Source organism: Leptidea sinapis, chromosome 6, assembly GCF_905404315.1.
Source record: "Leptidea sinapis chromosome 6, ilLepSina1.1, whole genome shotgun sequence".
NCBI classification, from domain to species: Eukaryota; Metazoa; Arthropoda; class Insecta; order Lepidoptera; family Pieridae; genus Leptidea; species Leptidea sinapis.
This window is the reverse complement of record NC_066270.1, coordinates 7,657,048-7,681,404: the sequence shown is the minus strand read 5'-3', so window position 1 is coordinate 7,681,404 and position 24,357 is coordinate 7,657,048. Positions and strand designations below refer to the sequence as shown.

Here is a 24,357-nt window from a genome sequence, read left to right as displayed (position 1 = left end):
TGCGACTTGTAAGGAAGTGGTTTTCATACAAATATATTAGTTTCATCAGGCATCGTCGACGATTTTCGAGAGAGGTCTGCGTAGCCTCTATATGTATATACCTATACGTACGACATCTACTAGAGACATATATTACTATATTTACAAGTCCATCATCACTAAATAGGAATTTCTTTAATTGTGGCCGAGTGTTAGTGAGTATGTTTCCTGCAAAGCGAGAAAGATTGTAGGTGGGAGGCGAAGTCACGTTCACAAAAGTTATCATTACAAGACAAAGCATATTACGAGACTTGTTCCGCATTTAAATATCACTATTTTATCTTGTGTATGCCGTTAAATTATTAAAACTTTCGTATTTATTAAATAAACGAGCCTTACTCATGATTCATCGCTATTGGTACCGACTAGTTTTGGAACATTCGGCGCGAAACGGGACGCTACACTCACCCTGATGAAAAACCGCCGAATGATCTGAAACTAGTCGGCACCACCACCCATGAATCATGATTAGAGCCGATTTAATTAAATGAGTCGTTTACGCCTGTCCTGCTACCACAGGACCGTACATTCCATTCAACTCAAATCAAAATCACTTTATTCATGTATGTCACGGAAATGACACTTATGCAAGAAACTCATTGACACTCTTTTAAATCAACATTTACATTTTCATCGTTACAAATCATTTCAATTACAATATATGTAAAGTGAAGCAACAAAAATACTTAAACATCAAATAGTCAATACCGTTAAAACGTGTTTTAAGCCTATCGAGCGTTCGATAAAATTTCTTATTCATATTCGTTAGATAAATCTCTCATAACTAAGACGTCTCTATAGCACGCAATGTTGCCATTTCGTACAAAAAAAATAGGAATATAACTAATTTAATGGGGAAGTGTCAATGGAAACAGACGTCTTTTGTCAATGTCAATGGTTTGTCAGTTGTCAAAAGTCGATGTCAAAATAATTTTAAACTTCAAAAATCAATGTTTTGAAGTCTGTCGGTTGTCAATCTATGACGGAGATTCAACTACTTTGAGCTATTTATTTATCACATTATTTAACGAACAGCTGATCGATGTCGGCCATGTTTTTTTGCGTTCGAGTGCTGAAAATAGGTTTATAGAAGGGTCCTAGTCACGTCAGCTTTATCGAAGATATAATGAGCGTTTTAGCTCTAATATGCGATTATGAATTACCAATATACCATTTTTTAACAAGCGTATATTAGCGATGATTTAAATCTCCGCTAAGTTATTATGAATAAGACAGTAAAAAGTTTCTTGGAATGGCATAAAATAATTTAGGATCATTAACATTTGCATAAACGAAGATGGCCGCCGCATGAGATGATTTTGCATCATTTTAATGTCAAATGTCAATGTTATTTTTCTGAAATCTTGTCTATAGATTTTGGACAATGGCTTCGTACCTACTGCAAATGAATACAATATGTAAAAACCTTTACATAATTACTGAAATCATTGCTCCTGAGCATATTCCCATAATTTTACCTGTATTTTGGCAAATATACAAAGATTACGAATGCCAGAGTAAGGTAACTCTTCTGTTTCTCTCGCCTTCGGTGAATCGTCGTCTATTTTTTTTTATTTCAAGTTTATATTTCTCGTTTTTTTCATTCTTAATATTTTTTAAATCTTATTTTATTCTATTAAAAAAAACGTTTGTTTATATCTAAACATTTTAAGTTATCTTCGGTAAATAGTTAATATATTGCGCCACTTCTTCTCTCTCAGAGCACCATTTGTTTCTGATGTGGTAGTAGTATATAGTATGTTAGAAATGACATCAAAAAGAATTCTAAAGGAATCAATTTTAAGAAAATGAAAGCCTTAATATGTAGTAATAGTCAGTATAATAATATTCTTCTATTGTATTTTGGTGGTAGCTGATAGTCTCGTCGCCAATGCTCAAAACAATAGAAATTCAAAGAAAAACTTAGTAGTGACTTCTGTCACTTGTGAATTATGAAGTAGGTAGTGGTATTTTCAAAATACTAAGTTTCAGGTTTGAGGTTACAAATAAGTAACTTTCTAATTACTATTTGCTACATAATTGAATAGTGAATTGTTATTTAAATTTTATTTTCAACAGATTAACAAATTAAAATTAACGTAAAAAAGTAAAATTCGACTATTTAAACAATAATATGACTTCATCAGGAAAAGGAACATTTCGACCAGTATGGTTTCAAAAAATTATTATTTTATAAGTTTGTTGATAATTCCACCTATCAAATATACTAATTAAATAGTAATTAAACTCAAATATATTTTTTAGGATTCAGATGTCCACATCTCGTATGAAGATCAACAAAACATTAACAAATTCGCTCGTCTCAATGCAAAAGCAGACGATATTAAAGATGAATTAAAAATAAAAGTTAATGATGTAAAAAACTTGGAAGAGGCTGTCGAAGAACTTGCCCTTGCTGATGAATCTGATAAAATTCCGTTCCTTGTCGGAGAAGTTTTTATTTGCCAAAACCTAGAAAATACAATGGTATGTAAGCAAAAAAATATTTACTCTTGCTGGTTAGTGGTTACCATTCATATTTCATTCACATTACATCAATTTTATTTGTTTGCAAATACATTTTTTATATGGCTGTGAGTCAAATCACAAAAGCCATCAAGGAGGCAAAAACAAATCTGAACAGATCCTCCTCCTCCCGCTCCTTAGTTCATTAACAATCCTATGGATGCTACATATTAATATTATTATCTATGCTATGGATCCTTTTCGAATTCTTATACTGTTATCTGTTTCGTAAACTAAATTGTTTATTATTATCTTGCGCAAGCTCGATGTACAAAATATTCTGTGCATCAGTAGGTATCTAATTATGTTCACTAACTATAACAGTTTTAGTTTGCATCTGGGGATGTTGACTGTAGTTCACAGTACTTTAGTAAACTCCGAATTGGGCCAAATGATCAGTGTCGGATTCGAGAAAGGAACTAACGAATACCAAGTTAATTTGTTAAGGAGTTGAGAACTATATTGACCGCTCATGAACTAAGCACGCACAAGCCTAGTCAACACCACCATATTCTCCTTCTACACCAGTGTAATCATAGATGATTTATCATCAATTTGTAGTCTATTACAAAAAAAAAGTAGTATAATTTTTTTTAGGAATCATTGGAAAAAATGAAGGTCAAAAAACAAGAAGAAATAAGTGAACTAGAGGCAAAATGTGAGGAGCTGAAATCACAGATGAATGACCTGAAAGCTCATTTATATGGAAAATTCGGAAGTCATATCAATTTGGAAAATGAAGAGGAGTAAAATATTTATATTAAACATCTAAATACATTAGATTGCTAATGATGAACATGCAATTTATATAATACCTTTGTTTTTAACTTTTTGTGTTTACATTGTACTAATTAAATAAAGAAACCTTAATAAAGTGAGGTATGAGAGATTTCAAAAATAATATGTACAGGAAGATGAGTATAATCATATTATAATGATTATCCAGAGATTTAAAAAGAATATTATTAACTATATTTATTTAAAATGGCTTTACTTGTGTTCTATTGGTATATAAAAATAAGAACATACTAAGGTTGGACCAATGTTCTCACAAACTCATCAAGGACCTCAAATTGTTGTTACTGACACCTGTATATAGGAGCTAAGTCATTTTAAATTCATATAATAAAATAAACTAATCTTGTTTATTTACACAATAAAGAGGTGTGTCGGTATGGGTTTTTCAACATCTTCCTTTTCATGTACATCATTCATACAGTCGTGCTTTTCATGTAGGCCTTTGCTGCATTATCAATAAGTTGCCTCCACATCATTTAGTCCTCAGCCTGTCACAGGGCATTTTGCTTCTCTGGTCAGTGATAAAGGCTATCTTTTGCATTAATTTTCTCCCATGCAACTATATTTGACTTTATACTTCTTTTGGCACATTAGGGAAAAATAATCAGAGTGAATTTTCATGATTATGACATTAGTTGTTCCACTTCACCATTTGTATACTTCAAACATATGCCTGCATTCATGTCTACTAAACCACAACAAATCAACCATGGATGCGAGTTAAATAAATTCAATATGTGTAAAATGTAAAAAAACAATTTAATCGTATTTAAATAAATGTTAGTTAATGTTAACAAAATTATTATAATATTTTCATTGATTGTGATTAATACCTTCTTTATTACAATATTGTTCTATCAACAAACGGAAAATAGCATGAGGAATACTTTTTGTTTTGATACACCATAGACATAAAGCTTCTTGTGTGCATGCAAAGTCCACACTTTTTTAGAGTATACAGTTGTCCATAGGCAATGTGACCAAAATAGCTTGGGACTCATTGATAACAGATGATGGATACACTGGTATACAAATAATATGTAATAATATCAAGGAGTTTATGTATATACTAGTGGACCCGACAGACGTTGTCCTGTACACACGTCTTAAATTTGAAAAATCGGTCCAGCCGTTAGGAGGAGTTCACTAACATACACATGAGCAGGAGAATTATGTAATATGGACGGAATTGAGAATCTAAACCAATCTCAAATTCATTGAAACAAACAAAAAAATCATCAAAATCGTTCCAGTCGTTTTGGAGGTAGTTTAATTGTGAATCTAAACCATTCTCGAATCCACCTGAACACACACAACAATCTCAAATTCACTGGAACACACAAAAATATCATCAAAATCGGTCCAGCCGTTTAGGAGGTAGTTCAATTGCGAATCTAAACCATCCTCGAATCCACCTGAAGACACACAGAAAGTTTCATCAAAATCGGTCCAGCCGTCTAGGAGGAGTTCAGTGACATACACACGCACAGAAGAAATATATATTAAGATAATACAAGGATGATAATCAAAAGCTGATAATTGAGGAATATTCATTTATTCATTACATTTATTTTAAAAACAAATCACAAAATATGTAATACACATTGGCTAACACAACTTGTTTCAGTTTTGGTGTCACATAATTTACTAAGTTATGCTTGTTTGATAAAATTATTATAAAAAATAAAATAAAAATTAATAAACATATTCACTGGTTTTTTTTCAAGTAAGCACATAATAAAAGCTAATAAATAATACGCCAATGACAACATGATGTTATTATTCTAAAAGTAAACAGTGGTATCCTTGAATAAAACAAGTGATAATGGGTATGTTCCGATATGCACTGCACAGTGCTATCACTAGAAAAATTCGTTCCGTTATGGACTACCAGTATACTGCCGCAGTACCCTAGGGAAATATATGACGTCATAAATCGCCGCCATATTCTACTGAGCACTGGCGTTTTCGAGGTAAGGTACTTGCAGCACTTTGATCATGTGATCAGTCAAAACCACTTGGGTGCCTTTTTTCGATAAAAAAACTTATAATTTAAAATACTCCATAATTGTACCCTACTTTATTCATCTTACATCATCGATTTAATGAAAAACTACTTACTTTTATTATATTATAAATTCAATTTACAATTAATAATATTAAGATATTTAAAATTTGACAGTACTCCTACAACAAGTTTTTTATTCAGCTAGAAAACTTTAATACACTCATTTGGATGCTGCATCAAAAAAAGCGGCTGGCAGTATAGGGGATTGTGTTCGAAGGAACGGCTTCACAGTAAGTATACTAAATTGATGTCACACTGTACAGTGGTCACAGTAGGTACATATCGGAACATACCAAATATGAACAGACAATTACAACAGACTTTTATATTCAATCACAATTCGATATTGATATTTTAATAAATTTCCTGATTTTGACATTTTGATGATCTCTTTTTTTAATCCTATGGGATGTCATAATGTTATTTGTATGATTGTGAAAAATACTCTATCAGAATTTGGAAACATAATCTTTTCTAATTGAAGTGCAGATTCAGTACCGACATATCACATAAAATCTGGTTAGTGACAAAGACTTATAGTCAAAAATTATGAATAAATAAAAAAATATAACTATTATATTTTTTGTACAATTATTGCACAAAATATCACCAATAATAATTAATAAATAGAATACACAATTTCAACACAACCAAAATATAAAAAACGTGTAATCATCTATAAGGGACTAGTAAAAAAAATAAGGACTCTGTCACCTTACATAACAGTGTAGCACCAAAACAAGCCGATTAACGTGTAAATACATAGTCCCATACACACACTTACACTACTACAGGCCGATAGGCGGCCATTATAAGAATTGTCATCGTCTGTGACAGATCAGTTTGCGTCTCAGTAAAATATTTTAAAAATGCCGTCGTGCGTTGTGAAAAAGTGAAAAAACGATACTATATAAGTATTTGTGGCCATATATGATTATTTAAGGGAGAAAAAATTGTGCAACTAGTATTCCCCATAACCACACACACACTAGCATAACGGTGCTTCACTTGCTAATATCACGGCGCGGAGTCCTTCTTTTTTTACTCGTCCGTGTCATCTTTAAATATATTTGTGCAAAAACTAATACTTGTTTATAATACAATATATTTTATCACAATAAAGTAGACCATGTTTAAGTTATTAACTTAACAATGCTTAGCCATTTAATAATATTTGTAATACTATACAAAGCTTTATAAAGCATAATACTACTATGGACTTTCTATATACAATGATATATCACTTTTGTACACACTCACAGACTTGCTAGCAACAAGTTATGGAAGGAGATTGACCATACATAGGCCATAGTTGTGTCAGACAACAATATATTTGATTATTTAAATTACATTTTCTTTATTATTTATTTTATTTTTTAATTATTATTTTTTATTTTAAAAGTACTTTATTAAAATAATAGAATCGATCGCTATTAATCGAATCATAATCGATTAAGAGTGGCATTTTCATAGAACGTTAATTAAAAAGATCGATTTTTTTAGGAATATAGTATCTCGTTAATCAATTAAAATCGAATCGAAAAAACTCGTCGTGTGGTGAGTCTATGGTTTCATCGATATTCAGTGTCATTTTTTGCGTACTAAATACAACAGAGTTGGATATAAACTAATTACCTACACGTTATTCGCAACAGAAAAGGATATTTGAATTTTATTACAATCCCATGCCATTGTTTTGTGTTTTTTTTACGTCGAGTTGAGATACAAATTATATTTCCTCCTTAAATGCTAAAACTATTACAGTGAGTGTTATAGATTATTAATTAAACTATGTAGTATGAAGTATTGTACCCACTTACTTTATTATGTGATACCTATTTATAGGTATATGTGACTTTTACACCATTCTTTAAATCATGATTAGTTAATGGATCAGAATAACTGTGTAGGTACCTAGGTACCCACCATAGACAGAAAATTGTTTTTCTGTGAATCTGGGATTCTAACCAAAAAATATTTTATGTGAAATATCTACTCAGGCCTTACTTTATGCTAACATTTATCGAAACACAAAAATATTTGCATTTGGCCTAAGCTCCATACAATGCTGGTCTTTCTCTTTTAGGAGCAAACATGGTTAAACAACATAATATGTCGGGTATAATAATTTTAAAGTGTGTTGCCACTTGCTTTCAAAGCAATTGCAAATTTATTTGTACCACAACAGGCACTGTACCTTGATATATGCATTATTATATAATGCTGTCACTAGCAAGTGTAAGACATACATAGCTCTGGATAGATGTCGTGACAACCTACACATACCTGTGAGTAAATTCAAAGAATGTGTGTGAAGTTGACCGACTTGCACTCGGATCGAACCCGGGGTCTAGTGAATTAATTACCTTTACCTTTTAACAATAATACACATTGACTTAAAACATTAAAGTGATTTTTTATATATACTCCAAAACTCTACTTCTTTGCATTAATTGATCACAAATATGTTTATCAATTGATAAAGAAAAATTACATTAAATGCAAGAATTCAACTACGATAAATAACTCTATGATGACTTATTTAAACAATATTTACTCTTGGTTTTATTAACACACAAGCACTTATGTGGCTAAATTCATAAGATATATAAAGTGAAAGTAACATTATACGGCTTTTTCTTATAAAAGAGGAGTCTGCTCTCCTCTTTTTCACGCGAGGTGACAAGCAAGTTGTTCACTGAATGGAATGTAATTCACCCTACCTACACAATTAGGGGATCAGGACATTTAGTTTGATAGTGATTGATACACCCTGCCCATTACAATGCAGTAACACTCAGGATTCCTGAAAAACGATAAAATTTAGAGTGACACTACAATTGCTCTCGTCACGTTGAGACATAAGTTGTTAAGCCTCATTTGCCCAGTTATTTCACTAGCTATGGCGCCCTTCAGACCGAAACACAATAATGCTTACACATGAATATACCACAACAAATGCACTTGTTATCTTGAGACAAGGTGCTGATAAGATAAGAAATTTTCTAGCTAATGCTCAAATGGTCTTCAAACCTACCCAAACACAAAAGCGATACTATGTCTAAACATGTTCAACCCGTACCAACGAAACTCTCACACATTTCGTTGAAGGCTTGCGAGTGAGTTTGAATTTGAGGAGTTCTGCAAGATTTCATCCTCATCAGTGTCGTGGTCGTTTGATATTCGGATAGCCTGGTACCACTGATTTGTCAAATCTGTCATTTGACTCTTGCAATCCTTTAATTCCTGAAAAAAATCGTATGAAATGTACAATTATCAAAACTAATTAAAATAAAAAATTATTTTATTGAATTATTTCTTAAAAGGTTGAACCTGCTGTAGAAAAGATTAAAATAATAATTACGTTAGAAACAAACTCCTTAAAAGAGAAATAATATCAGACATAATTAATAAGACTGATATTGTCCTATACCAGAATAGCTAAATTCTTAAAATATTTAATCAGACATCAGCTAATTCAGGTCAAACATATTTTTTTAACTTTAAATCACTTAATAAACATTATAAAAGCCACCATTCGAAAATATATGCCTCACACCTGAGAATGGGCGCTACAAACTCAGTGGACTTCTTTTATTACATAATAAGAAACCTAAGCAACAACGTGTTTCCAATTATTTTGAAATTCATATCACGTTTACATCTAACAAATATAAATTCCTGATATCAACAATACTAAGTACATATCACAGTTTCTAGAAAGTTCGCCAATGTGCCCTCTGAACATACGAGTACATAACATTATCAAAATGAACACTTACTTGATGTGTAAACCTTCTGGTGAAGAATGGAATTAAATACTTCAAATCAAATCGAACAAATCCTTTCAATCTTGCAGTATTTGAATAATTAACCTGAAATCAAATAAAACTCTATAAGTTTCCAAATTATGCACTTCACACTTTATTTAAAGTAGGCTAAAACTGTGTTGTAAGCCAGAACCACTTCCTTTTATCCTATCGAATTTAAACGTAATTTGTTGGCTCAAGTCTAATTTCAAAACAATTTTATGATAAGTATGACCTTATTTTGCACCCAGAATCGGCTCCAGACAAGGAAACTCCTCAACTGTCAATTACACACTCACAATCAACCATTAATTTAAAAAGTAAGCTGTGAGGCCTATAAGTATATACCTAAATTCTAAACATTAACGGCCTTACAAATAAAATTAGCATAAAGTTATAACTAGGCATAAACCAAGAAAATGCAAAATGTTTACAAATACACATTTTGCTTACGATTGATTAATTCGGGCACATAACATTTCCCGCGTTTATTTGCAATGCAGCTTGTCAGAAAACTTCAGAATTATCATGTTTTTTTTAATTTATTTAGTGGCACGGGAAGAATTATAATTGTATTGACAGTGTTGTCAACGATATTGTTAACATTTTGCATATTCTTTGTTTATGCTTAGATAGAACTTTATACCAAGTTTATTTGTAAGGCCGTAATAGTAAGGATATACTGTGGTAATAATATAGGATTTTTTGAAGTTGGTAGTCAATTAAATTAATTGGACAAAAACTGAAAAACTGTATGATTCATATTTTAAAAAAAATATTATATTTGTAAAATATATTTCTGTGGTTATCAATTGTGGGTGAAAAGTGCTGCCATGCGAAACTCTCTAACAAAAAAGCGATTCACTCGATTGTGTGAAACGTGCAGTCATTGATAGATTGACAGATGACGGCTAATATTAAAAAAAAACGGAGATAGCCGAAATCTACGTTCTAAGCAACTGTTCGCTTTCAAACTTAGCCGGATTATACTTATTAATTAAATTTACAAAATCCTCAGCACAATAATTAGTTTCGAACAAAGATATTTTGTGCTCAGGGTCAACTGATTTGCCAGAAGATTGCCAAATTCAAATATTTTTATTCAAAATAGGATGTGACATCACTTATTGAAAGTCAAAAACTACCACCCATTCCAAAACGAATGCCTCAGACCTGAGAAGAATGGGCTCAACAAACTCAGCGGGCTTTTTTTTTCATCGAAAAAATATGTTTACAAAATAATATTATACAATTAAACTTATTATTTAACAGCCATTTATATTATATTCTATTTCTTGTTGTACAAGCATATACACCTCAAAAGACTTACTAACTGCCGTTCCTAATATTCAGTCTATCTCTTACTTGAGATAAAAATCGTAACTATGGTTGACTTTTCTGTCCCAATAAACTTATCGACGGTAACTCATCTTATACGTACACGCTGTCTGTGAATGGGACGACGTGTAGTTTATAGACGATAGAAGTTTGTATGGACATTGCAATTCACGCGTCCCAAAATAAGACGATAAGAATGACTTATCGTTATTGGGACAGCTTCAGATTACTGATAGTAGAAGGTAGTAATTTATCTCTATCTGTAGATAGTATATTGGGAACGGCAGTAACGCGACTTAGCCGGCAATTATAAGTTTATGTCTGTTCCTGGTATTAACATTATGGTTATGACAGTTTCTAGCAAATTCCCATAAGTGCCTATGACCATAAATTACATTATCAAGAATATATTGAGAAGCAACAGTCAAGATGTTAATCTCTTTGAATTGTGCTCTCAATGATTCTTTAGGACCTAGGCTATAAATAGCGCGAAGAGCCCTCTTCTGCAGCACAAATATTGTATTAATATCGACAGTGTTGCCCCATAACAATAATCCATAGGACATAATACTATGGAAATAACTAAAGTATACTAGTCGCGCCGTATCCATGTCAGTTAATTGTCTAATCTTTTTAACCGCGTATGCTGCAGAACTAAGTCTGCTCGCCAATCCTTCAATATGGGGGCCCCATTGTAATTTGGATCTCTCTATGATTCAAATTGGAAGCCCTAATCCCATGTTAATATCGTAAAAATACATAATACGACTTCTACCAAACATAAAGTGGTGTAACATGCATTATATTTTACCTCTAGCTCTTCTTCGGTTATTTCTGATAAATGTTCCGAGTCTATTGTTTGTCCCCACTCCTTCGTTTTGGATAAGCTTACTTCCTTCTGCTTGCGCAAAGATCTCGGCCGCTTGGTCTTTTTGTTTGCCTAAAAACAAAATTTTTAATTTTTAAATTACAAATTTCGTTTTATGTAACATTTAACAAAGAACAATAATACTGCATCCAATTATGAATATAGATATTGAAAATAATTTGTTTTTTCTTTCAATATTGGTTTCCCACTTTTGCAGGAAGCTAGACATATTACAATTGGTTGAGATAAGTTTACTTCAGAGATAATATATATTATATAGGTAAGTATGTTTTTGAAGTAAAAACTTATTACTACATACATAGACACCAGGAGAACATAAATAAGGTAGCGGTGATATTAATGTCTTTCATAGCGGCTCAAATCATGTGTCATCTTAGCAACATTTCCTAACAACAACCAGAAGTTCATATGCAGTTTAGAGGGTAATGCACAATGCAGGTTTCTCTCCTGACATGTGTACTCACGCATTTTTTTCATTTTTAACCGACTTCCAAAAGGAGGAGGTTATCAATTCAATGGCTTGGGACTGACTTAAAACCTATCAATAGGTAGCACATATAAATAATAGTATTTTATTAATATTAAAGGTAAAGGTTTGCATAAGAGGTGTATTATATTAAATTTTTAGTTATTTGATACTTTTCAGTTTTTGAAGTCGGTTTTTTTAAACGTAGTTTACTTTTTTATTGTAGCGTTAATGTGGTGGCATGACCACACTGTGATCAGACCATTTATAAAAATATTGCTACTCATAAAAATTGTTTAAAATAATAACAATATTAAAGTTTAATATGATCTGTTTTTAAAATTGAATACAAAAAGTATAAATCTTTATTTTATGATATCAGAAAACTTCAATCAGCCAAATCTCTATGAGCAGCTGTTACGAGCATTGATATTAACTCAAATCAGATTTATTCAATTAGGTCTAAAAATGACACTTATGCATATCTATAGTTTAATATTCTACTATTTAACACCACTTCGGAATTTATTGCCACTATTATTAGATCAAACTTTATGAAGAAATTGAAATTAATTTAAAACTCCACAAGAGTTATTGTGTCAGTAGATGGATCAATCCACACACATATTGTAAATAAATGAAGGTACAAATGTTGTAAGTTTTATTGAGTTTAACTTCCGCTAAAATTTGTCTTTAATCAATTCGACACGACGTGTTTCACCTCTACACGACGCATCCTCAGGAGATGTTGACTCGCCAAATTCTAACACAAATCTTATCAGAATTTACACTCAATAAAATTAACAATAATTGTATAATAATAGCTTTAAGGGTAAATGTATAATAAAGTCCCATCCACTGTTCAGGTATTATCTATAAATAAATTTAAATGTTTTATAAAAAAATTGCTCTGTCGTAAATCCTATTACTCCACTGCTGAATATCTAAATGATCCAGCCAGGGACTAGATTGTGATTATTTCATAGCGATAGAAATGATTGTACAATATTGTATATTTTTATTGAAAAAAGCACAAAAAAGCATGCTGGGAGAGATTCTTGCGCCGCTTCTTCTCTCTCAGAGCGCCATTTGTTTCCGAAGCGGTAGTAGTATCAAGTAGTTATTAGAAATGACACCAAAAATAATTCTAAAGGAATAAATTTGGAGAAAATAAATGCCTTTTATGCCTTTTTATAGATTTCGGCAAAAGAACGCCTTCTCCGATAAGTAATTTTAATAAATAAAGGTATAATGCAAGCATATATACATATAAACATTATGAAAATATATATAAATATATAAGGTAACCTAAGATTACATTAATAGCCTAATTAAATTTTATAAATGTATGCAAGAACTAAATCCTTGAACGCATTTAAAAGTAAAAGGTATTACTTACTCGTAAAAACTTGAGTAACGGCATGGTAGAACCGCCAAAGAATAGAGTTGTAAATAGCACGATGATAAGTGTTGTCGTTATAATCACGTGTCTGGTTTCATCAGAGAAATCAAGATGAAGCGACAGAGCATATGAAATTGCACCTCTTAATCCTGCAACAATTTCAAAATAACATGTATTTTTGTGTTTATGATGGCAAAATGAGATTATGGATTTTTATTTATAGCCAATTACATACATGCTCTGTATAGGGAACAGTGAGTGGCATGTATAGCACAGGTGTCTATCTAGAAAGCAGTGCCCATTCACAGTGCCTAAAATAGAGAGAAAATTGGTCCTTTTCAAGCCAACCAGTATCTTAACTTGTTTTGACTTGGCAGTAATTTATTACTTTGACATAATTTTTCAATTACAGATATGCTCTGTATAGGGGACAGTCAGTGGCATGTATAGCACAGGTGTCTATCTAGAAAGCAGTGCCCAGTGACAGTGGCTAAAATAGAGAGAAAATTGGTCCTTTTCAAGCCAACCAGTATCTTAACTTGTTTTGACTTGGCAGTAATTTATTACTTTGACATAATTTTTCAATTACAGATATGCTCTGTATAGGGAACAGTCAGTGGCATGTATAGCACAGATGTCTATCCCGAAAGCAGTGCCCAGTCAGTGGCTAAAATAGAGAGAAAATTGGTCCTTTTCAAGCCAACCAGTATCTTAACTTGTTTTGACTTGGCAGTAATTTATTACTTTGACATAATTTTTCAATTACAGATATGCTCTGTATAGGGGACAGTCAGTGGCATGTATAGCACAGGTGTCTATCTAGAAAGCAGTGCCCAGTGACAGTGGCTAAAATAGAGAGAAAATTGGTCCTTTTCAAGCCAACCAGTATCTTAACTTGTTTTGACTTGGCAGTAATTTATTACTTTGACATAATTTTTCAATTACAGATATGCTCTGTATAGGGAACAGTCAGTGGCATGTATAGCACAGATGTCTATCCCGAAAGCAGTGCCCAGTCAGTGGCTAAAATAGAGAGAAAATTGGTCCTTTTCAAGCCAACCAGTATCTTAACTTGTTTTGACTTGGCAGTAATTTATTACTTTGACATAATTTTTCAATAACAGATATGCTCTGTATAGGGGACAGTCAGTGGCATGTATAGCACAGGTGTCTATCTAGAAAGCAGTGCCCAGTGACAGTGGCTAAAATAGAGAGAAAATTGGTCCTTTTCAAGCCAACCAGTATCTTAACTTGTTTTGACTTGGCAGTAATTTATTACTTTGCCATAATTTTTCAATTACAGATATGCTCTGTATAGGGGACAGTCAGTGGCATGTATAGTACAGGTGTCTATCTAGAAAGCAGTGCCCAGTGACAGTGGCTAAAATAGAGAGAAAATTGGTCCTTTTCAAGCCAACCAGTATCTTAACTTGTTTTGACTGGGCAGTAATTTATTACTTTGACATAATTTTTCAATTACAGATATGCTCTGTATAGGGGACAGTCAGTGGCATGTATAGTACAGGTGTCTATCTAGAAAGCAGTGCCCAGTGACAGTGGCTAAAATAGAGAGAAAATTGGTCCTTTTCAAGCCAACCAGTATCTAAACTTGTTTTGACTTGGCAGTAATTTATTACTTTGACATAATTTTTCAATTACAGATATGCTCTGTATAGGGGACAGTCAGTGGCATGTATAGTACAGGTGTCTATCTAGAAAGCAGTGCCCAGTGACAGTGGCTAAAATAGAGAGAAAATTGGTCCTTTTCAAGCCAACCAGTATCTTAACTTGTTTTGACTGGGCAGTAATTTATTACTTTGACATAATTTTTCAATTACAGATATGCTCTGTATAGGGGACAGTCAGTGGCATGTATAGTACAGGTGTCTATCTAGAAAGCAGTGCCCAGTGACAGTGGCTAAAATAGAGAGAAAATTGGTCCTTTTCAAGCCAACCAGTATCTTAACTTGTTTTGACTTGGCAGTAATTTATTACTTTGACATAATTTTTCAATTACAGATATGCTCTGTATAGGGAACAGTCAGTGGCATGTATAGCACAGGTGTCTATCTAGAAAGCAGTGCCCAGTGACAGTGGCTAAAATAGAGAGAAAATTGGTCCTTTTCAAGCCAACCAGTATCTTAACTTGTTTTGACTTGGCAGTAATTTATTACTTTGCCATAATTTTCAATTACAGATATGCTCTGTATAGGGGACAGTCAGTGGCATGTATAGCAAAGGTGTCTATCCAGAAATCAGGACCCAGTTACAGTGGCTACAATAGAGAGAAAATTGGTCCTTTTCAAGCCAACCAGTATCCTAACTTGTTTTGACTTGACTGACATAAGCTTAAAGTAATTTATTACGTTGACATAATTTTTCAATTACAGATATGCTCTGTATAGGGGACAGTCAGTGGCATGTATAGTACAGGTGTCTATCTAGAAAGCAGTGCCCAGTGACAGTGGCTAAAATAGAGAGAAAATTTGTCCTTTTCAAGCCAACCAGTATCTTAACTTGTTTTGACTTGGCAGTAATTTATTACTTTGACATAATTTTTCAATTACAGATATGCTCTGTATAGGGAACAGTCAGTGGCATGTATAGCACAGGTGTCTATCTAGAAAGCAGTGCCCAGTGACAGTGGCTAAAATAGAGAGAAAATTGGTCCTTTTCAAGCCAACCAGTATCTTAACTTGTTTTGACTTGGCAGTAATTTATTACTTTGCCATAATTTTTCAATTACAGATATGCTCTGTATAGGGGACAGTCAGTGGCATGTATAGCAAAGGTGTCTATCCAGAAATCAGGACCCAGTTACAGTGGCTACAATAGAGAGAAAATTGGTCCTTTTCAAGCCAACCAGTATCCTAACTTGTTTTGACTTGGCTGACATAAGCTTAAAGTAATTTATTACTTTAACATAATTTTTCAATTACAGAAATCCTGTGCATAGGGGAGTTAGTGGCAAGTATAGTACAGGTATCTATCCAGAAAGTAGTACCCAGTTACAGTGGCTGCAAGAGAAAACTGATCCGTTTCAAGCCAACCAGTATCTTAACTTGTTTTGACTTGGCAGTAATTTATTACTTTGACATAATTTTTCAATTACAGATATGCTCTGTATAGGGGACAGTCAGTGGCATGTATAGTACAGGTGTCTATCTAGAAAGCAGTGCCCAGTGACAGTGGCTAAAATAGAGAGAAAATTTGTCCTTTTCAAGCCAACCAGTATCTTAACTTGTTTTGACTTGGCAGTAATTTATTACTTTGACATAATTTTTCAATTACAGATATGCTCTGTATAGGGAACAGTCAGTGGCATGTATAGCACAGGTGTCTATCCCGAAAGCAGTGCCCAGTCAGTGGCTAAAATAGAGAGAAAATTGGTCCTTTTCAAGCCAACCAGTATCTTAACTTGTTTTGACTGGGCAGTAATTTATTACTTTGACATAATTTTTCAATTACAGATATGCTCTGTATAGGGAACAGTCAGTGGCATGTATAGCACAGATGTCTATCCCGAAAGCAGTGCCCAGTCAGTGGCTAAAATAGAGAGAAAATTGGTCCTTTTCAAGCCAACCAGTATCTTAACTTGTTTTGACTTGGCAGTAATTTATTACTTTGACATAATTTTTCAATAACAGATATGCTCTGTATAGGGGACAGTCAGTGGCATGTATAGCACAGGTGTCTATCTAGAAAGCAGTGCCCAGTGACAGTGGCTACAATAGAGAGAAAATTGGTCCTTTTCAAGCCAACCAGTATCTTAACTTGTTTTGACTTGGCAGTAATTTATTACTTTGCCATAATTTTTCAATTACAGATATGCTCTGTATAGGGGACAGTCAGTGGCATGTATAGTACAGGTGTCTATCTAGAAAGCAGTGCCCAGTGACAGTGGCTAAAATAGAGAGAAAATTGGTCCTTTTCAAGCCAACCAGTATCTTAACTTGTTTTGACTGGGCAGTAATTTATTACTTTGACATAATTTTTCAATTACAGATATGCTCTGTATAGGGGACAGTCAGTGGCATGTATAGTACAGGTGTCTATCTAGAAAGCAGTGCCCAGTGACAGTGGCTAAAATAGAGAGAAAATTGGTCCTTTTCAAGCCAACCAGTATCTTAACTTGTTTTGACTTGGCAGTAATTTATTACTTTGACATAATTTTTCAATTACAGATATGCTCTGTATAGGGGACAGTCAGTGGCATGTATAGTACAGGTGTCTATCTAGAAAGCAGTGCCCAGTGACAGTGGCTAAAATAGAGAGAAAATTGGTCCTTTTCAAGCCAACCAGTATCTTAACTTGTTTTGACTGGGCAGTAATTTATTACTTTGACATAATTTTTCAATTACAGATATGCTCTGTATAGGGGACAGTCAGTGGCATGTATAGTACAGGTGTCTATCTAGAAAGCAGTGCCCAGTGACAGTGGCTAAAATAGAGAGAAAATTTGTCCTTTTCAAGCCAACCAGTATCTTAACTTGTTTTGACTTGGCAGTAATTTATTACTTTGACATAATTTTTCAATTACAGATATGCTCTGTATAGGGAACAGTCAGTGGCATGTATAGCACAGGTGTCTATCTAGAAAGCAGTGCCCAGTGACAGTGGCTAAAATAGAGAGAAAATTGGTCCTTTTCAAGCCAACCAGTATCTTAACTTGTTTTGACTTGGCAGTAATTTATTACTTTGCCATAATTTTCAATTACAGATATGCTCTGTATAGGGGACAGTCAGTGGCATGTATAGCAAAGGTGTCTATCCAGAAATCAGGACCCAGTTACAGTGGCTACAATAGAGAGAAAATTGGTCCTTTTCAAGCCAACCAGTATCCTAACTTGTTTTGACTTGGCTGACATAAGCTTAAAGTAATTTATTACGTTGACATAATTTTTCAATTACAGATATGCTCTGTATAGGGGACAGTCAGTGGCATGTATAGTACAGGTGTCTATCTAGAAAGCAGTGCCCAGTGACAGTGGCTAAAATAGAGAGAAAATTTGTCCTTTTCAAGCCAACCAGTATCTTAACTTGTTTTGACTTGGCAGTAATTTATTACTTTGACATAATTTTTCAATTACAGATATGCTCTGTATAGGGAACAGTCAGTGGCATGTATAGCACAGGTGTCTATCTAGAAAGCAGTGCCCAGTGACAGTGGCTAAAATAGAGAGAAAATTGGTCCTTTTCAAGCCAACCAGTATCTTAACTTGTTTTGACTTGGCAGTAATTTATTACTTTGACATAATTTTTCAATTACAGATATGCTCTGTATAGGGGACAGTCAGTGGCATGTATAGCAAAGGTGTCTATCCAGAAATCAGGACCCAGTTACAGTGGCTACAATAGAGAGAAAATTGGTCCTTTTCAAGCCAACCAGTATCCTAACTTGTTTTGACTTGGCTGACATAAGCTTAAAGTAATTTATTACTTTAACATAATTTTTCAATTACAGAAATCCTGTGCATAGGGGAGTTAGTGGCAAGTATAGTACAGGTATCTATCCAGAAAGTAGTACCCAGTTACAGTGGCTGCAAGAGAAAACTGATCCGTTTCAAGCCAACCAGTATCTTAACTTGTTTTGACTTGGCAGTAATTTATTACTTTGACATAATTTTTCAATTACAGATATGCTCTGTATAGGGAACAGTCAGTGGCATGTATAGCACAGGTGTCTATCCCGAAAGCAGTGCCCAGTCAGTGGCTAAAATAGAGAGAAAATTGGTCCTTTTCAAGCCAACCAGTATCTTAACTTGTTTTGACTGGGCAGTAATTTATTACTTTGACATAATTTTTCAATTACAGATATGCTCTGTATAGGGAACAGTCAGTGGCATGTATAGCACAGATGTCTATCCCGAAAGCAGTGCCCAGTCAGTGGCTAAAATAGAGAGAAAATTGGTCCTTTTCAAGCCAACCAGTATCTTAACTTGTTTTGACTGGGCAGTAATTTATTACTTTGACATAATTTTTCAATTACAGATATGCTCTGTATAGGGGACAGTCAGTGGCATGTATAGCACAGGTGTCTATCTAGAAAGCAGTGCCCAGTGACAGTGGCTACAATAGAGAGAAAATTGGTCCTTTTCAAGCCAACCAGTATCTTAACTTGTTTTGACTTGGCAGTAATTTATTACTTTGCCATAATTTTTCAATTACAGATATGCTCTGTATAGGGGACAGTCAGTGGCATGTATAGTACAGGTGTCTATCTAGAAAGCAGTGCCCAGTGACAGTGGCTAAAATAGAGAGAAAATTGGTCCTTTTCAAGCCAACCAGTATCTTAACTTGTTTTGACTGGGCAGTAATTTATTACTTTGACATAATTTTTCAATTACAGATATGCTCTGTATAGGGGACAGTCAGTGGCATGTATAGTACAGGTGTCTATCTAGAAAGCAGTGCCCAGTGACAGTGGCTAAAATAGAGAGAAAATTGGTCCTTTTCAAGCCAACCAGTATCTTAACTTGTTTTGACTTGGCAGTAATTTATTACTTTGACATAATTTTTCAATTACAGATATGCTCTGTATAGGGGACAGTCAGTGGCATGTATAGTACAGGTGTCTATCTAGAAAGCAGTGCCCAGTGACAGTGGCTAAAATAGAGAGAAAATTGGTCCTTTTCAAGCCAACCAGTATCTTAACTTGTTTTGACTGGGCAGTAATTTATTACTTTGACATAATTTTTCAATTACAGATATGCTCTGTATAGGGGACAGTCAGTGGCATGTATAGTACAGGTGTCTATCTGGAAAGCAGTGCCCAGTGACAGTGGCTAAAATAGAGAGAAAATTGGTCCTTTTCAAGCCAACCAGTATCTTAACTTGTTTTGACTTGGCAGTAATTTATTACTTTGACATAATTTTTCAATTACAGATATGCTCTGTATAGGGAACAGTCAGTGGCATGTATAGCACAGGTGTCTATCTAGAAAGCAGTGCCCAGTGACAGTGGCTAAAATAGAGAGAAAATTGGTCCTTTTCAAGCCAACCAGTATCTTAACTTGTTTTGACTTGGCAGTAATTTATTACTTTGCCATAATTTTCAATTACAGATATGCTCTGTATAGGGGACAGTCAGTGGCATGTATAGCAAAGGTGTCTATCCAGAAATCAGGACCCAGTTACAGTGGCTACAATAGAGAGAAAATTGGTCCTTTTCAAGCCAACCAGTATCCTAACTTGTTTTGACTTGGCTGACATAAGCTTAAAGTAATTTATTACTTTGACATAATTTTTCAATTACAGATATGCTCTGTATAGGGGACAGTCAGTGGCATGTATAGTACAGGTGTCTATCTAGAAAGCAGTGCCCAGTGACAGTGGCTAAAATAGAGAGAAAATTTGTTCTTTTCAAGCCAACCAGTATCTTAACTTGTTTTGACTTGGCAGTAATTTATTACTTTGACATAATTTTTCAATTACAGATATGCTCTGTATAGGGAACAGTCAGTGGCATGTATAGCACAGGTGTCTATCTAGAAAGCAGTCCCCAGTGACAGTGGCTAAAATAGATAGAAAATTGGTCCTTTTCAAGCCAACCAGTATCTTAACTTGTTTTGACTAGGCAGTAATTTATTACTTTGCCATAATTTTTCAATTACAGATATGCTCTGTATAGGGGACAGTCAGTGGCATGTATAGCAAAGGTGTCTATCCAGAAATCAGGACCCAGTTACAGTGGCTACAATAGAGAGAAAATTGGTCCTTTTCAAGCCAACCAGTATCCTAACTTGTTTTGACTTGGCTGACATAAGCTTAAAGTAATTTATTACTTTAACATAATTTTTCAATTACAGAAATCCTGTGCATAGGGGAGTTAGTGGCAAGTATAGTACAGGTATCTATCCAGAAAGTAGTACCCAGTTACAGTGGCTGCAAGAGAAAACTGATCCGTTTCAAGCCAACCAGTATCTTAACTTGTTTTGACTTGGCAGTAATTTATTACTTTAACATAATTTTTCAATTACAGATATGCTCTGTATAGGGGACAGTCAGTGGCATGTATAGTACAGGTGTCGATCTAGAAAGCAGTGCCCAGTGACAGTGGCTAAAATAGAGAGAAAATTGGTCCTTTTCAAGCCAACCAGTATCTTAACTTGTTTTGACTTGGCAGTAATTTATTACTTTGACATAATTTTTCAATTACAGATATGCTCTGTATAGGGAACAGTCAGTGGCATGTATAGCACAGGTGTCTATCCCGAAAGCAGTGCCCAGTCAGTGGCTAAAATAGAGAGAAAATTGGTCCATTTCAAGCCAACCAGTATCTTAACTTGTTTTGACTGGGCAGTAATTTATTACTTTGACATAATTTTTCAATTACAGATATGCTCTGTATAGGGGACAGTCAGTGGCATGTATAGCACAGGTGTCTATCTAGAAAGAAGTGCCCAATGACAGTGGCTAAAATAGAGAGAAAATTGGTCCTTTTCAAGCCAACCAGTATCTTAACTTGTTTTGACTTGGCAGTAATTTATTACTTTGACATAATTTTTCAATTACAGATATGCTCTGTATAGGGGACAGTCAGTGGCATGTATAGTACAGGTGTCTATCTAGAAAGCAGTGCCCAGTGACAGTGGCTAAAATAGAGAGAAAATTGGTCCTTTTCAAGCCAACCAGTATCTTAACTTGTTTTGACTTGGCAGTAATTTATTACTTTGCCATAATTTTCAATTACAGATATGCTCTGTATAGGGGACAGTCAGTGGCATGTATAGCAAAGGTGTCTATCCAGAAATCAGGACCCAGTTACAGTGGCTACAATAGAGAGAAAATTGGTCCTTTTCAAGCCAACCAGTATCCTAACTTGTTTTGACTTGGCTGACATAAGCTTAAAGTAATTTATTACGTTGACATAATTTTTCAATTACAGATATGCTCTGTATAGGGGACAGTCAGTGGCATGTATAGTACAGGTGTCTATCTAGAAAGCAGTGCCCAGTGACAGTGGCTAAAATAGAGAGAAAATTTGTCCTTTTCAAGCCAACCAGTATCTTAACTTGTTTTGACTTGGCAGTAATTTATTACTTTGACATAATTTTTCAATTACAGATATGCTCTGTATAGGGAACAGTCAGTGGCATGTATAGCACAGGTGTCTATCTAGAAAGCAGTGCCCAGTGACAGTGGCTAAAATAGAGAGAAAATTGGTCCTTTTCAAGCCAACCAGTATCTTAACTTGTTTTGACTTGGCAGTAATTTATTACTTTGCCATAATTTTTCAATTACAGATATGCTCTGTATAGGGGACAGTCAGTGGCATGTATAGCAAAGGTGTCTATCCAGAAATCAGGACCCAGTTACAGTGGCTACAATAGAGAGAAAATTGGTCCTTTTCAAGCCAACCAGTATCCTAACTTGTTTTGACTTGGCTGACATAAGCTTAAAGTAATTTATTACTTTAACATAATTTTTCAATTACAGAAATCCTGTGCATAGGGGAGTTAGTGGCAAGTATAGTACATGTATCTATCCAGAAAGTAGTACCCAGTTACAGTGGCTGCAAGAGAAAACTGATCCGTTTCAAGCCAACCAGTATCTTAACTTGTTTTGACTTGGCAGTAATTTATTACTTTGACATAATTTTTCAATTACAGATATGCTCTGTATAGGGGACAGTCAGTGGCATGTATAGTACAGGTGTCGATCTAGAAAGCAGTGCCCAGTGACAGTGGCTAAAATAGAGAGAAAATTGGTCCTTTTCAAGCCAACCAGTATCTTAACTTGTTTTGACTTGGCAGTAATTTATTACTTTGACATAATTTTTCAATTACAGATATGCTCTGTATAGGGAACAGTCAGTGGCATGTATAGCACAGGTGTCTATCCCGAAAGAAGTGCCCAGTCAGTGGCTAAAATAGAGAGAAAATTGGTCCTTTTCAAGCCAACCAGTATCTTAACTTGTTTTGACTGGGCAGTAATTTATTACTTTGACATAATTTTTCAATTACAGATATGCTCTGTATAGGGAACAGTCAGTGGCATGTATAGCACAGATGTCTATCCCGAAAGCAGTGCCCAGTCAGTGGCTAAAATAGAGAGAAAATTGGTCCTTTTCAAGCCAACCAGTATCTTAACTTGTTTTGACTTGGCAGTAATTTATTACTTTGACATAATTTTTCAATAACAGATATGCTCTGTATAGGGGACAGTCAGTGGCATGTATAGCACAGGTGTCTATCTAGAAAGCAGTGCCCAGTGACAGTGGCTACAATAGAGAGAAAATTGGTCCTTTTCAAGCCAACCAGTATCTTAACTTGTTTTGACTTGGCAGTAATTTATTACTTTGCCATAATTTTTCAATTACAGATATGCTCTGTATAGGGGACAGTCAGTGGCATGTATAGTACAGGTGTCTATCTAGAAAGCAGTGCCCAGTGACAGTGGCTAAAATAGAGAGAAAATTGGTCCTTTTCAAGCCAACCAGTATCTTAACTTGTTTTGACTGGGCAGTAATTTATTACTTTGACATAATTTTTCAATTACAGATATGCTCTGTATAGGGGACAGTCAGTGGCATGTATAGTACAGGTGTCTATCTAGAAAGCAGTGCCCGGTGACAGTGGCTAAAATAGAGAGAAAATTGGTCCTTTTCAAGCCAACCAGTATCTTAACTTGTTTTGACTTGGCAGTAATTTATTACTTTGACATAATTTTTCAATTACAGATATGCTCTGTATAGGGGACAGTCAGTGGCATGTATAGTACAGGTGTCTATCTAGAAAGCAGTGCCCAGTGACAGTGGCTAAAATAGAGAGAAAATTGGTCCTTTTCAAGCCAACCAGTATCTTAACTTGTTTTGACTGGGCAGTAATTTATTACTTTGACATAATTTTTCAATTACAGATATGCTCTGTATAGGGGACAGTCAGTGGCATGTATAGTACAGGTGTCGATCTAGAAAGCAGTGCCCAGTGACAGTGGCTAAAATAGAGAGAAAATTGGTCCTTTTCAAGCCAACCAGTATCTTAACTTGTTTTGACTTGGCAGTAATTTATTACTTTGACA

The 24,357-nt window shown here is 34.3% G+C and overlaps 2 protein-coding genes across 2 annotated transcripts in view; one reads left to right on the top strand and one right to left on the bottom strand.

The window, feature by feature from the left end:
* The first annotated feature begins 2,003 nt into the window (after positions 1–2,003).
* On the top strand, positions 2,004–5,070 carry LOC126965132 (probable prefoldin subunit 4). Its single transcript, XM_050808600.1, has 3 exons — positions 2,004–2,206; positions 2,305–2,526; positions 3,163–5,070. The coding sequence occupies exons 1-3, from the start codon at positions 2,174–2,176 to the stop codon at positions 3,313–3,315; spliced, it is 408 nt and encodes a 135-aa protein (XP_050664557.1). The 5' UTR covers positions 2,004–2,173; the 3' UTR covers positions 3,316–5,070.
* Positions 4,902–24,357, bottom strand: part of LOC126964994 (sodium/hydrogen exchanger 8) — a 28,966-nt gene continuing 9,510 nt past the window's right edge. The window contains exons 4-7 of the mRNA XM_050808386.1: positions 13,333–13,484; positions 11,390–11,518; positions 9,214–9,306; positions 4,902–8,677 (exon numbers count right to left, since the gene is read on the bottom strand). Of these exons, the coding sequence (XP_050664343.1) occupies positions 8,525–8,677; positions 9,214–9,306; positions 11,390–11,518; positions 13,333–13,484 (527 nt within the window). The 3' untranslated portion in view covers positions 4,902–8,524. The remainder of the gene's footprint in view (positions 8,678–9,213; positions 9,307–11,389; positions 11,519–13,332; positions 13,485–24,357) is intronic.